This window comes from Cricetulus griseus, chromosome 5 (assembly GCF_003668045.3).
Source record: "Cricetulus griseus strain 17A/GY chromosome 5, alternate assembly CriGri-PICRH-1.0, whole genome shotgun sequence".
NCBI lineage: Eukaryota > Metazoa > Chordata > Mammalia > Rodentia > Cricetidae > Cricetulus > Cricetulus griseus.
In genome coordinates, this window is record NC_048598.1 from 102,907,140 (window position 1) to 102,920,713 (window position 13,574).

The window sequence follows — 13,574 nt, forward strand, 5'->3', positions numbered from 1 at the left end:
TCACTTTGGTGCTCTTACCACAGGGTCCAGTAGGTTCCCTGCAGGTTCTCAGAAGTATCAACTCCCATGATCCTCTTTGGCACACTCATGCACCTGAGAACTCATTTTTCCCTTGAGAAGCACATCAGACTTCCCAGAAGAAAAGAGGAGGCTCTTCTAGGCAAGGGGGTGTTATCTTGTGCTTTCAAAGTCCTCGAAAGAGAGGAGCAGATAAGGAGGGAAAGCCCTTGTCTCTGAGTAATTGCAGCCTTAGAGGAGGTGAGCATCTAGAAAAAGTCCTGAAGAGGTGGTTGCCAGGATCTAAATGCTAGGGCTGGAAAGTGACTTTAAGAAACCCCAGGATCACAGAGGTAATACAAATGCATTTAATAATCTGTCAGCATACAGCTTAAACGTCTGCTATGTCTTCTCTCAGTCAGAGCATTACAGGGCAGAGAAGAGACGCTGCTCTGGGAATGCAGTCAACTGCTAAGGGATGAGTGTACATAAACCTTGGTGCTCTTACACGGTTAAAATTCTGTTTTTGTGAAATGTAACTTCAGGGGCCGTGCTCTGTGCCAATGCAGGAGCTCCTCTGGTCCACCGTGCAATCTACAGTTTTGAATGGAGTCCTATCCAAGAGTTAACAAAAGCATAAAATCCATTACTCACAAATCTAAAAAAGTTATCATAAAGGTTATAGGAAAGCACATCCAGGAACTCATGAGTTGAGAAAATTAGTTTTAAAAACAATAAGACTTAGCCGGGCGTGGTGGCACAAGCCTTTAATCCCAGCGTCTCTGAGAGTTCAAGGCCAACCTGGTCTACAGAACAAGTTCCAGGACAGCCAGGGCTACACAGAGAAACCCCGTCTCAAAACAAAACCAGCAATAACAATAACAGCAACAACATGACTTACCATACAGTTTTGGAAAGTGTATTAAAAAACATCGGCACAGTTTAACCATCTAATTTCTAAGTGCACTTTGTAATGTTCCTTTGCAAGCTGCCTCTTTTCCAAGGATAATGACAAAAAAGCTTCAGTCAGGTGTCACTGCATTCTGGTGACTTTTGTTTGTTTTTGTTTTGTTTTATTGCATTGCCAAGAGTAGAGTTTTAAGAAAAAACACTACAAAGGTTTCAAAAACCCTATTTATTCTCTATCATCAAAAATAGCAACAGGGGGACTTTATACAACTTCTCTGTGAGTACCCACCAGTCTGTTTTTTTATTTTTTCTTAAAAAAAATAGAAGTTAGATAAAGAAAAATGATTTGGTTTTTTTTTAAAAAATAATGTAAGGAAACACTTAATCAGATAGCCCAAGGAGTCATCAGAAATATGTGTAGCAAGAAAGCTTCGTTTGTGGCCCTCTCCGGCCTCTGCACGTCTTTATACTAAACTAGAAAGAGAATTTACAGTACCAATGTTCCCCAACCTGCTTGGATCAAATTGTTTGTTTTTATACCCATTATTGCTAAGCCAGAGTGTTGACACTGGAGCCGAGGAGTCCACTCATAGAGGATAAAATTGAGAGGCTGCTTCGGAGGACTGGATCTCCACCTGGGCCATTTTGAACTGGGTGCACTGCAGCCATTTGCGGAGGGCAGCCAGGCTAGCACTGCTCTGGCCCGAGCCGGGCAGCGTCCTTAGGCTGTGGTGGTTCACATGGTTCTGAATGGCCTGGAGACGGAGCTGGAGGCCGGCGGATAAGTGCTGTGAAGAGAGGGTAAACAGTTCAGTTCTCTTCACTAAGTGCACGAGTGGGGTTGGGCATGGCGGTCTGTCTGCAGGTAGAACTCAGACTTGGCCTGAAGAAAGCATGCCTTCAAATCTGGCAGTGCTGGGGGGTGGGGGCAGGGATGAGCCTGCTCTATGGTGCTACAGTTATCCTGGCCCAACTCCAGCCAGATAATGATGAGCTCATGTTGACTCACTACAATGGGAACAGGAAGCTCACACCCAGCCCCTGGCCTGATGCATTGGTCCTGATGCAATGCAACCATTCACATTCAGCACAGGGGCCTGGTACAATGGTTAGGCACTTCCCAGTTTCAAATCCCAGTTCCCCCAGGGAAGCTATGGGAACAGGGTCTATTTTCTGTATTAAGGTTCTGTTCCCAGGTAAGGTGGGCACGTATTTATTTCAGGGGCTCCACAAGACACCTGAGTTAACAGATTTTCTAGAAGGGAATCTGGCCTGTAGCAGATGCTCGGTACATTTAATATTACAATGGTCTCTCTGTGACCATGACAGTTGACATGGAGAAGCCACATCAAAGCTCCTCTTTCCCAGGCTCCTCACCAAGCCCTCCTGGGCTGCTCTCTGTACTTTGTGCCATGTGAAATTGGCACAGATTGCCACAAAGCAGGTGACCTGTGGGGCTGGCAGTTTGGAATGCCTCAGGCAGGAAGGCTAATGGCTCATTTTGATCATAAAAACCAGGATTGAAATAGGTTCTAGTGACCCATAGGTTCCTGCCCTGCTGGTGGCCACAGCTAGCCAGGAGGCAAAGGCTGCCCACACTGTTGACAATTGCCCTGCTGGGTTGACATCCCAGGTGGCTTGAGTCCACACTGTTTCCTTCCACCAATATGGCTTCCCAACCTGGGGAAGGAGATCCAGCAAGAGTGCTTCTGCCCTCTTCCCCTCCTCCACACTCCACGTGCCACAGACAGGCACCAGTCATGGATGGTGCAGTGCTTGACTCTACCATGTATTACCAATTCCCACTATATTCATCACTAAGAGGTATGTTTCAAAATGTCACCCCCAGTGGGACCTGGGATTGGGAGTCCCCTTGCAGGATCTAGGACCCTATCCAAGTCACTCTTCTTTATGGTCCCAAATCTTGATGGGGGATGTCCTTCTGTATGCTGTGAATATATGTTTCTCTTATTGGTTGATGCATAAAGCTGTTTTGGACAATGGACAGGCATCATGTAGCCAGGCAGGAAGTATAGGCAGGGCTTCCAGACTAGGAGAATGCTGAGAGGAGAAATACAGAGAGTCACCTGGGAGATGCCATGTAGCTGTCAAAGGAGTACCATACTGGAGCATTATGGGTAAGCCACAGCCTCGTGGCAATACATAGTTTAATAGAAATGGGTTAATAATTAAGAGAGAGCTAGCCAAGAAGAAGCCTGAGCCATTGGTCAAACCATTTATAATTAATATAAGCCTCTGTTTGTTTATTTGGAACTAAAGGGCTGTGGGGCTAGACAGGACAGAAACTCCGTCTACAAAATATCCTCATGTAAAACGAAGGAAGTGGGCTCTGCCACTAGCCCAATTCTGTCCCCAAATATTCAGTGTTATCTTTTCTTACTGGAATTCTAGCCATCCCAGAAAATCAATGGGTATGCTCAGGCCAGACTCCATGGTTATCCTCCTTAAATAGAGTTTGTCATGGATTGAACCTGCTCAGACCTAGGGCAGTACTTCTTCTGCCCCTGCACCTTCATCCACAGTGAGCAGTGGGCCTGGGGTTCCTAGTGATGCCCCCTGCAGGTCCCTTACTTGCCACAGGTCTCCCTTATTATCAGCCCATGAGACCAGGAGTAGGCCAAAATTGTTCTTTCTTCATAGTCAAGAGAGTAGCAATGTTCCCTTAGAGATGCTGTAAGGTTCTTTGGAGGAAGCAGAGCTTCCACACAGGCCAGGGCGTGGCTTACCTTTGTATTTGACTGGATCATTGGCAACCACATAGGGATGAGCTGTATGGAGAGAGACAGGAGGCCGGTTATTGCTGTCTCCCATTCTCCCACATCCCATGGTATAGGGGCTGCACTGAATCCACTCAGCACCACAAGAGATGTGTGCTTGCCACAGAGTCACTGTCTTTTTCAGGCCTAATCCCACTGAGATCTCGACCTTCCAAGGCTAATGAGTGCCCCCACGGATGCTTAAAACACACACTTTAGAGTACGTGACCAATGATGGTCTCCTGGAAGCTACCAAGCATGGGAAATTAAATGTGTATTTATTTAATTAAACCCCCTCTTTCTTGAAATGGGATTTCCTTGTCAGGATCTTTAGAGTTGAGGCTCCGAGAGAAAGGGTGACTCGGTTTGCCTGTAGCTGGTAAAAGAGTACCATAGGGCAGGGTTCAGAATACTCCTGAGATGTCCATGACAGAAAAGGAGCCCTGGAAGTACCTGAGTATGGAGGGAAGTAAACACTAGACCCATACACAGCTCCAGGGAGTGTGTGGGAAGTGGTGGTGTGGGGTGGGGGATGCTTGAGGGGCTGGGAGCAGGTTCACAGGAGAGCCATAGAGAAAGTTCAGAAGGCACGGTGGAACTGGGAATTCTTAAAGTGTGGGTGCCCACAAGACAGAGTTTGTCTCTATTGTGCTTCTGAAGTACCCCTTCCTTGGGGTCATACAACCCCATGACATCTGTCTCCAGCAACAGCTCCCGGCTCTCTGCTCTGACCTCTTGGCCACACGTCAACCCATTAAAATGTGAGTAAATGTTCATAGCATTGTAAATCCAGAAGTCAGAGAAAGAACATAATGTCCATTTTCTGATGTGTCCCTTGAAGTCTCATTGGTGACTTGTAAATGGGACAAGAGATGACAATCCAGTAAACTTGGAAATGTTGGTTTACTTTGGCACTTCTCAGTGCCGTCATACACCGATAGGCACCCTGTGTTCCTTCTGTCACTCCAACACAGCAGTAGGGCTGTTATGGATTAAACTATGTTTCCACAAAATCTGCACTGTAGTCCTAGCCCCAAGTGACTCAGAATGTGGCCTTATTTGGAAATGGTGCTGTTGAAGATGTAGTCAGTTACAATGGGGTCATAGTGGAGCAGCAGGCCCTCTGGCATCCTTATGAGGAAGGGAGTCCGGACACAGATCCATGGGAAGAATACCATGAAGAGATAGAAGCAGAGGGCCACAAACCAAGGGAAGCCAAAGATCTGCCATTGGCTATGACAAAGGCAGGAAGACACCCTCTCACTGTCCCCAAAAGAAGCCAGCCCTGCTGGCACCTTGCTCTCAGACCTCCAGCCTCCAGACCTGGGAAAGCATACACTTCTGATAGTTAAGTCACCCCAGTCTGAGGACCTCAAAGGAATATAAGTGCTTGGGAAGGGATAAAGCATGGATACAGCTGTGGGAGTTTGCCGAGCAATAAGGGATGGGAGGGACTCATGGGTGCCAAGGAGGAAGATTCTTAGGAGACAGTCATGGAAAGGGGGTTTAGAAAACAAAGGCCAAGCAAATCTTCATGAGCCCACAGATGAGCTTGAATGTCCCTTTAGGGGATGTGGGCCTTATTCCAAATTCAGAATGTCTCCCAAATAGGGGCAGAGTGGTACCCCATTCACCATGAACAGAACCATGGTGGAGACAGTTGAAGAAGGATGAAGAAAGACATGGAAATTGGAGCCAGGGTCCAATGTGGAGAATGCTTGGTGGTCCAGGTAAACAAGGAGTGGTTTCTGGGCATGCAGAGAGAGTCTGCCTGCAGAGGCAGCCTGCAGTGGTCTGCAGAGACATTCTGACTGCACGGGCAACCTGCCATGGTCTGAAGATGACTCAACGTCATGGTCTGAAGATGACTGTTATTTCACATGGCTGAAGTTTGCAGGGCAAACTGGAGAGAGGAGAGCTGCCCAGAGAAAGCGGAAAAGAAGAGCTACACACAGAGACAGGATGGATGCTGCAGATCCACAAAGGGTCTCCCTACACGTCCAGCACTGAAGGGAAAATGATGCCAAGTGACTGGAAGGAAATGTCCCTGCCTGGGCACATAGATCAGGAAGAGCCTTGCTCACTGGATGGGTGGGAAGTGTTCATGTCACAGAACAAGTGTCCACAAGGATGGGTGGATCTCACAGGCTGCTACTGAAGAGGCACCAGACATGGAAGGTGCCACTGCCATCTCAACTGATAAAGCTGACACTCGAGCCTAGGAATGGTTGAAAGATTTGTGTGTAACTTAGTTATGTCACTGAATGAGCCCAAGAATGTAAGATGAATATAAAGTCAGCCAGCACCCAAAAAGTCAAATTCACAATGTCAAGGTTCCATTTAAAAAAAAAACCCAACCAGGCAAGACATGAAAAGAAACAGGAAAATGACCCACAGATAAGAAAAAAACCAGTCAACAGAAGACAGACCAAAATGACAGACAATAACAGACAAGGATAGTAAAAGAATTGTTACACCTATTTTTTAATTAGAAACAGTTGTTGATTAAGTGTGTGTATGTGTGTGCATGCATGTGTGTGTGTGTGTGGTAAGTGCGTGCATGTGTGTATGTAAGTAGGTGTGTGTGTGTGTATGTGTATGTAGGTGTGTGCATGTGCACTCGTGTGTGCTTGCATGTGTATATGTGTGTGGTATGTGCGTGCATGTGTGTATGTGTGTATGTAGGTAGGTGTGTGTGTGTGTGTATGTGTGTGTGTGTCTGTGTGTGCGCGTGCGTGTGTGTGCTCACATGCTGGCATGTGAGTAATGTGTGCAGGGATGTGGAGGACAGAGAACGACTTGCAGGAATCTGTTCTCTCTGTTCACCATAAGAACTCCAGGCATCAAACCCATGTCACCAAGCTGGTGACAATGCCAGTGCCCTTGCCTGCTGAGTGCCTTATCAGCCCTACTATGCCTACCGTGCAGGACGGTCAAGAAGAAGAAAGGCTGAGACTATCAGATGGAGGCACTAAAGATAACACTTTTAAAAAATGGTGATGCTTCCCCCAAATTTAAAAAAAAAAAATCTATAAACCCCAAATCTCATCAAACTCAAAAAACGAGAAATAGGAAGAAAACCCAACTGAGATGAATCATGTTCTAACCCCTTTACAACAGTGGTTAAGATAAACTCTTCAAAGCAGGAAAAGAAAAAAAGCATATTTTAACAGCTGATGAAGGATAGGAAGCAAGCAGACTCCTGTTGGGAAGGATGCAAGCAAGCAGACAGTGGGTCACAACACCTCTAAGCTACTGGGTGATTGTGAATCTAGAGCCCAGTACCTAAGGAAATTGTAGTTTTAAAGCACTGCAAACCGGGTATTATGGTATAAACCTGTATTTCCGGGGGAGGGGGGAGATTACTGAAATTCAAAGCCAGCCTGGCCTATATAGTGAGACCTTGTCTCAAAATATAAATAAATAAATATTGTAAAATATTTTGAGACATAGAAAGCTAAAATAATGAATTACCAGCAGGCTCGTGTAAGACATAACGTTTTTAAAAAGTAAGAAAAATGGACCGATCACAGAAGGTAGATGTTTAAGCAGGAAGAAATGGAAAATGCCAACATGAGTGCTGAAGAGATGATGGCAAACACAGCAGCTGGAGATGGCTCAGGGTGAAGGACATTTCGGCTCCTCTAGGTGACCCAGGCTCAGTTCCCAGCACCTGTACCAGGCAGCTCACAACTGCCTGAAACTCTAGCTCCAGGAGATCAACACCCTCTTCCGGTGTCAACAGGCACCCACACACATGTGGCATACACCCACACAGTCACACATTCATACACATGAATAAAAACAAAATCAAACCTTAAAAGAGAAAATGGCAAATGGAAACAATAGAAAGTATAGTAAATTTTAAACCCATTTCCAGCTTCTTTGAGAGAGTGTTGATTATGTAAGTCCAAAACAGCAAGATTGTGCCTAAATGGTACAGACCTGTGATCTCAGCTACTTACAGATGCTGAGGCAAGATGATTATAAGTTCAAGTCTTATTTAGGCTACAGAATGAGCTCAAGGCTTGCCCAGGCAACTTGGTGAGACACTATATCAAAAGGTAAAAAGTAAAAAGAGCTGAGGGTGGTTTCATGGTAGAATCATGTCAAACCGGATGCTTTTTAAAAGACTTGCCTAGCTAGCATACACACAGCCTTAGGTTCAAACCCTAGTATATCACTATCATCATCATCATCATCATGCTTATTTTTATAATGTGAGCTTTGGTCTATATGTAAAGAGCCAGGAGGTGGGAATGGATACAATGCAAGTACAGCATTACTTGAAGATCATAAAACTTAAAAATATACATTATAAACTCAAAATCAACCACTAAAAATAAAAATGGCATACAGCTAAGAAAATAATTTAAAATACTTCTAAAAAAACTACAGTTCAAGCAAGAAGCTAAAACAGAAATCAGGAAGTGTTTTTAACTCAGTGAAAGTGAATATATACCACATTGAGGAAAAGTACTTAAAGCAGCACCTAAAAGAACACTCTGAGTCAGTGGTTCTCAGCCTTCCTAATGCTGCGACCCTTTAATACAGTTCCTCATGTTGTGGTGACCCCAACCATAACATTATTTCGTTGCTACTTCATTACTGTAATTTTGCTGCTGTTACAAATCACAATGTGAATATCTGATAACCTACCCCTGCTCTAAACGCTGGTGTTCGAAAAAACACTCTCAAATTAATGACCCAAATTTCCATCTTACAAAAATGAAACAAAAGAACATTATAATCAGAATTAAATCATAAAATTCTCAATTAATCTGAAGAAAGAAACAAAACCAGAATAGAGGACAAAGGACAGATGAGAAATACAAAAAAAAAAAAGAAAGAAAGAAAGAAAAGAAAAAAAGTGAAAAGCTGATAGATTTAAACTCAACAATGTGACAAAATACATTAAATAAACATGGCCTAAAGACTTTAACCAAAAGGAAGAGGCTGTCAAAATGGATGCTTTTAAAAAGACAATTAACTACACACCGTCTGTAAGAAATATGATTTAAAAATAGACATAGTTTAAGAAGATGGAAATAGATTTGCCATCATAACACTAGTCAAGAAAAATCTACTCTGCTTTTATCAACATTAGACAAAGTAGCTTTTAGGGGGAAAAATTTTGCCAAGGATAAAAGGTGGCCTTTTATAATTCAAGTCATCAGAGGAACACAACAATCCCAAATATACAATCCTGATAAGGGGGCTTCTTAATTATTATAATACATGAAATCGAAACTGATAGAACTGGAAAGGGACAGAGCAAACCCACAAATGACAGTGCATCCAAACACTCCCGTCCCACAGAGTTCATGTAAACAAACACAGAAAGAAGGAAGGACACCAAAAGGATTGAGACTTGATCAACACTCAACAAGCTTGTGCTGACTGACAGCAAGCCCCATGCAAAACAGCAGGCCCATTCTTCTCCAAGGCATGTGGAGTCATTACTAAGACCATATTCTAAGCAAAATGTAAGTTTCAAACATTTAAGATGATTGAAAGCACAGAGAGGATGCTCTCTGCCAAGAAGGAAATTAAATTAGAAATTCACAATGGAAGGGCCTCTAGAAATGCTCAAATATCTAGAAACTAAACAATTTATGTCAAGTAATCAAGGAGCCAAAGAAAGCAAAGCAAAAGAGCAGTTAGAACATCAACCTACATGAAATAACACAATATACAAAGTCATTCTTGCCGCTCACCCGGATCTTTGAAGGACATGTAGAGCTCTAATAACTGATCATTTATGCTGGAAAAGAGACAGGACTGAAATCAATGAGTTGCATCATCCCCTAAGACACTAGGCAAAGAAGCACAAATTTAAGATCAAGTTTAAAAGAAAGAAAATAAAAATAATAGCAGCTACACAGTGAGTTCAAGGCAGAGCCCCTTGAGACTCAGCTCATACAACAAAAGAGAGATGGGGTTGGGGAAGTAACAAAAAACAGAAAACAATAGAGGAAAATGGACTAAATCCAAGCAACAGTTGCTTGTTGTTTCTTAACCAAAAGCTAGATAAAACTGGTAAGTTTTTAATCAGACAGACGAAGAAAGAAATAAAGGCCCAAGTAGCCAGCAGCTGGAATTAGAGTTGTAAAAGTTGCAAGAGAAATGGGCATACTAGGAGTTATATGGACAAAACTGTTGACCTAGATAAACTGGAACAAATAGAAACGCACATTACCCAAATGCTCAGGAGGAGCTGAGTTATACTTGAGTAGCTTCTATCTGTTTCTAAGGTCTATAATGTAAAAATTCATCTGCAAAGAAAACTATAGGTCCAGGTGGGGTCACTGGTGAATTCTGCCAAGTATTTGAGGGGAAATAATACCAGTTCTATACAAACTTTTCGGCAAAGTAATGCTTCCTAATCAATCCACAAGGCTGCTGTTATTTTGTACTAAGACAAATACAGTCACTAAATGAAAACGTTCAGTCTCTCTTTATAATCATCAATGCTATCAAATTAAAAGCAGAAAGCTACAAAAAGGATTTTTCAAAGCTGCCACGGTGAATAGAACTTAATAAGCTATAGGATCCAAGGTCAACAAAAATTAGATGTATTCCTAATACTAGCAATGAATAATCAGGAGTTTAAATGCAAAAAATGCTATTATGGTAGCACAGAAATATGGCATGTTTATGAATAACACTGGCAGAAATATGATACAATAATTTTGGAAATATTTCTGAGCCATACAATACTTCTGAGAGAAGCTGAACACACACAAATGTAAAGATGGAATGTTTGTTTGTCAGGAGACTCCATACTGTTAAGACTAATTTTTCCCAACCTTGGGACTCAAAGAAATCCCAAGAAAATTCCAAGTAGTCTTGTAGGAATTGGCAAGCTGATTTTAAAATTTATCTGTGAAAGCAAAGTACATATAAATGTCAAACCACTTTGAAAAGGTTGAATAAAAGACCAGACCATGACTGCTGTGACATGGTAGTCATGCACAACATGGCATGGAAGTAAGGAGAGCAATGGAAGGGAGAATCCAGACATAAACACATACATACACACCAGCTGATTACTGATGAAAGGGTCAGCCATGGGTACACAGTAGGTCAAAGGCAGCCTTGGCTAGATGAGACACTGTCTAAAGGTAGTAGCGGAAGGGAGAAACTTGATAAATGATACCTCATCAAAATAAAAAGCTTCTATACTGTCTAGACAATGAAAGGACAACCCATAGGAAAAATCCTTGAGACCACATTCTAACAAAGGCATTGTACGTCTCAATTCAAAAAAAAAAAAAAAAAAGAAAGAAAGAAAGAAAAAGAAGAAAAACACAACGCAATAAAATATAAGCAAATAAAACAGACACTTCACCAAGAAACTATATACACAGCAATCAAATGAAAAGACATCACTGTCATCTGTCAGTGGAGAAACACAATTTAAACCACAGCAAGATGCTGATACCCAACTTTCAGAATGACTAATGTTAAAAATTGGCTATATCGTATAACATATGCACATTGTAAAACATCACAATGATAATTACTACACACTATATTGGGTGCCATGGAGGAACTGGAATGCTCTTCACAGCTAAAGTGAACATATCAGAACACGGGCACCTTGGAGACAGTCTGCCACATTCTTAAATGGATAACCACACATCAACAAAGAACCCAGCCGCTGTTTCTGGGTATTAACCCAGCAAACACAAAGCATGCACCCACAAAGATTTATATGTGCATACTCACTGTGGCTTTTATAAGACCTCTCTGATGTCCGACTGACAACAATGAATAAGCCATGTGTACTATGTCTATACAATGGACTGCTATCAAAAGTAAAAATAAATGGCCAACCGATGCATGTAACAACACAGATCAATCTCAGTATAATGGTTCTAAGACGAAGAAGGCAGAAATATATGTGCACAGTATGAGTCCATTTGTAGCAAACTCTAGAGTATAAACAATGACAGAAATAAGATCAATACTTGTCTGGGGCCAGGAAGTAGCAGAACAGAGAGGCACTGTAAGGAAGTATAAAAATGTTCTATGGGTGGCAGCTATGTTCATTAGCTTGATTGTGGTGATGGGGGCCACAGAAGCAATTGAGGTAAGACTAGTAAGACCTCTTAGTGAGCAAACAAGCTGATGACCTGAGTTCAATCCCAGGGACCCAGGAAGTAGGGAGAATAGGCTTCTGAAATCATGTCCTCCATAGCAGTACACCTACACACACACACACACACACACACACACACACACACACACTTGATCACACACACACACACACACACACTTGATCACACACACACACACACACACACACACACTTGATCACACACACACACACACACACACACACACACTTGATCACACACACACTCCATAGCAGTATCCACACATACAAATACACATACACATATGATAACAATGCACATCGTAGCAGTACCTACACATATACACATGCACTTATGATAAATGAAAAATTGTAAAAAGAATGGTAAAAGATGCCAAGGCTCGTCAAAGCACACAACTTAAACATGCCCAGTGTAGCATATGTAAATCCATGTAAATCAGCTAGGATCATCCAGCTGCCAGTTTTTCTCACACGGTTGGCTTTTTCCTGTGTTGAGCTGGGTAAGACATATCTCTCCCATTTGAACCAAAGACCTTGCAGTGTCTGGTGTCCGTTGAGTATTCCCTGCACATGGGCTGCTTTTCCTCAGCACAGCCTGAGATAGCGGGCAACGGGAGTCTTTAAGGAAGAATGCAGCGGGCTAAGGAAGAAAACAACAGGCTCCAAACTGATGCCCTGTGCTGAGTGGTGATGGTGGTGGAGGCCCAGACAAGAAATGTGGAGTAGAAGGTAAAGAAAAGATGTGGCCAGGAGAAGTGGTCAGTGGGATAAAGAGGAGGGGTGGCAGATACCGAGGAAAAGGAGGAGCTAAAAGAGCAGATCTGCCTCTCAGGGTTTACTCCCAGTGGCACAGGTAGCCATGCTCTTCCCAGCTCCTCCTCCCTCTTTAATCTGACATCATACTCTGCTGTTTCTGGAAAGATGATGAATGCTTGAATTGTCTTCTTATGCACTTACACTCAAAATGATAACACACAAGACTAAACGGTGTCCAAGACAGCGGCTGGTGACAAGTCAAGCAATTGCACAGTCATTTCTTTAGTTTTCTGCATGGCTTTTGCATTGTCAAAGGGCTGTTTTCAAGGCAATGTTCCCCGTCTATTTCAATTCCTGTGTTATGCACGGCCATGTTCTGCCATGGAAGAATGCACCACAGTCGTATATTGAGAGCAGGCATGGCTACACAGCCACATGGTAAGATGTTGCAGAGGCCATATCCTCCAGCCCCAAACTCTACATGTTTAAACTGGACCTATTCTTTCCCCCTCTTTATATCACACATGCAAAACAAATCCATATTTATTTCTAGCGGTATGAAATCATCTATAAGAATTGTAAGTTTTTCCTACCTTGACAAAAATGGTTGAATTGCATTCTTGCAATGCCTCCATTAAACTAATCACATGGAGACACACCATTTCTACCATCTGAAACAACAAACATCATAGTCAATTCCACTCACAGTGAACTAGAAACCTGTAAACTCATCAGCAGCCACAGAGGACTGGTACCCTGAATCCAGAAGCTCTCCCTGCCTAACGACTGGAGATCACAGAGTGGCTTCTGTTCACCTCCAAAACCTTACACCAGAAATAGACTTTCCAAAGAGCCCAAGGCTTTGGAAAGGTACTTCCTGCTCACTCAGAGCGTGCTGCTGTTGAAGCTCAGAGGTGGCTCTCACTGATTTGCAGGGCACCGTGGTTCCCATCGGAGGACACAAGGCTTTACTATCATTATCAGGACCCTTCAGGGATAGTCTCTTTCTCCAT

The 13,574-nt window shown here is 42.9% G+C and overlaps 1 protein-coding gene across 3 annotated transcripts in view; it reads right to left on the reverse strand.

The window, feature by feature from the left end:
* Positions 1-1,480: 1,480 nt before the first annotated feature.
* The window catches only part of Unc79 (unc-79 homolog, NALCN channel complex subunit), a 176,913-nt gene continuing 164,819 nt past the window's right edge, over positions 1,481-13,574 (reverse strand). For all 3 annotated transcript variants that reach the window (XM_027419181.2, XM_027419180.2, XM_035445739.1), the window contains 3 exons: positions 13,155-13,232; positions 3,654-3,695; positions 1,481-1,694 (listed from right to left, as the gene is read on the reverse strand). In XM_027419181.2, coding sequence (XP_027274982.1) covers positions 1,494-1,694; positions 3,654-3,695; positions 13,155-13,232 — 321 coding nt within the window. In that variant the 3' untranslated portion in view covers positions 1,481-1,493. The remainder of the gene's footprint in view (positions 1,695-3,653; positions 3,696-13,154; positions 13,233-13,574) is intronic.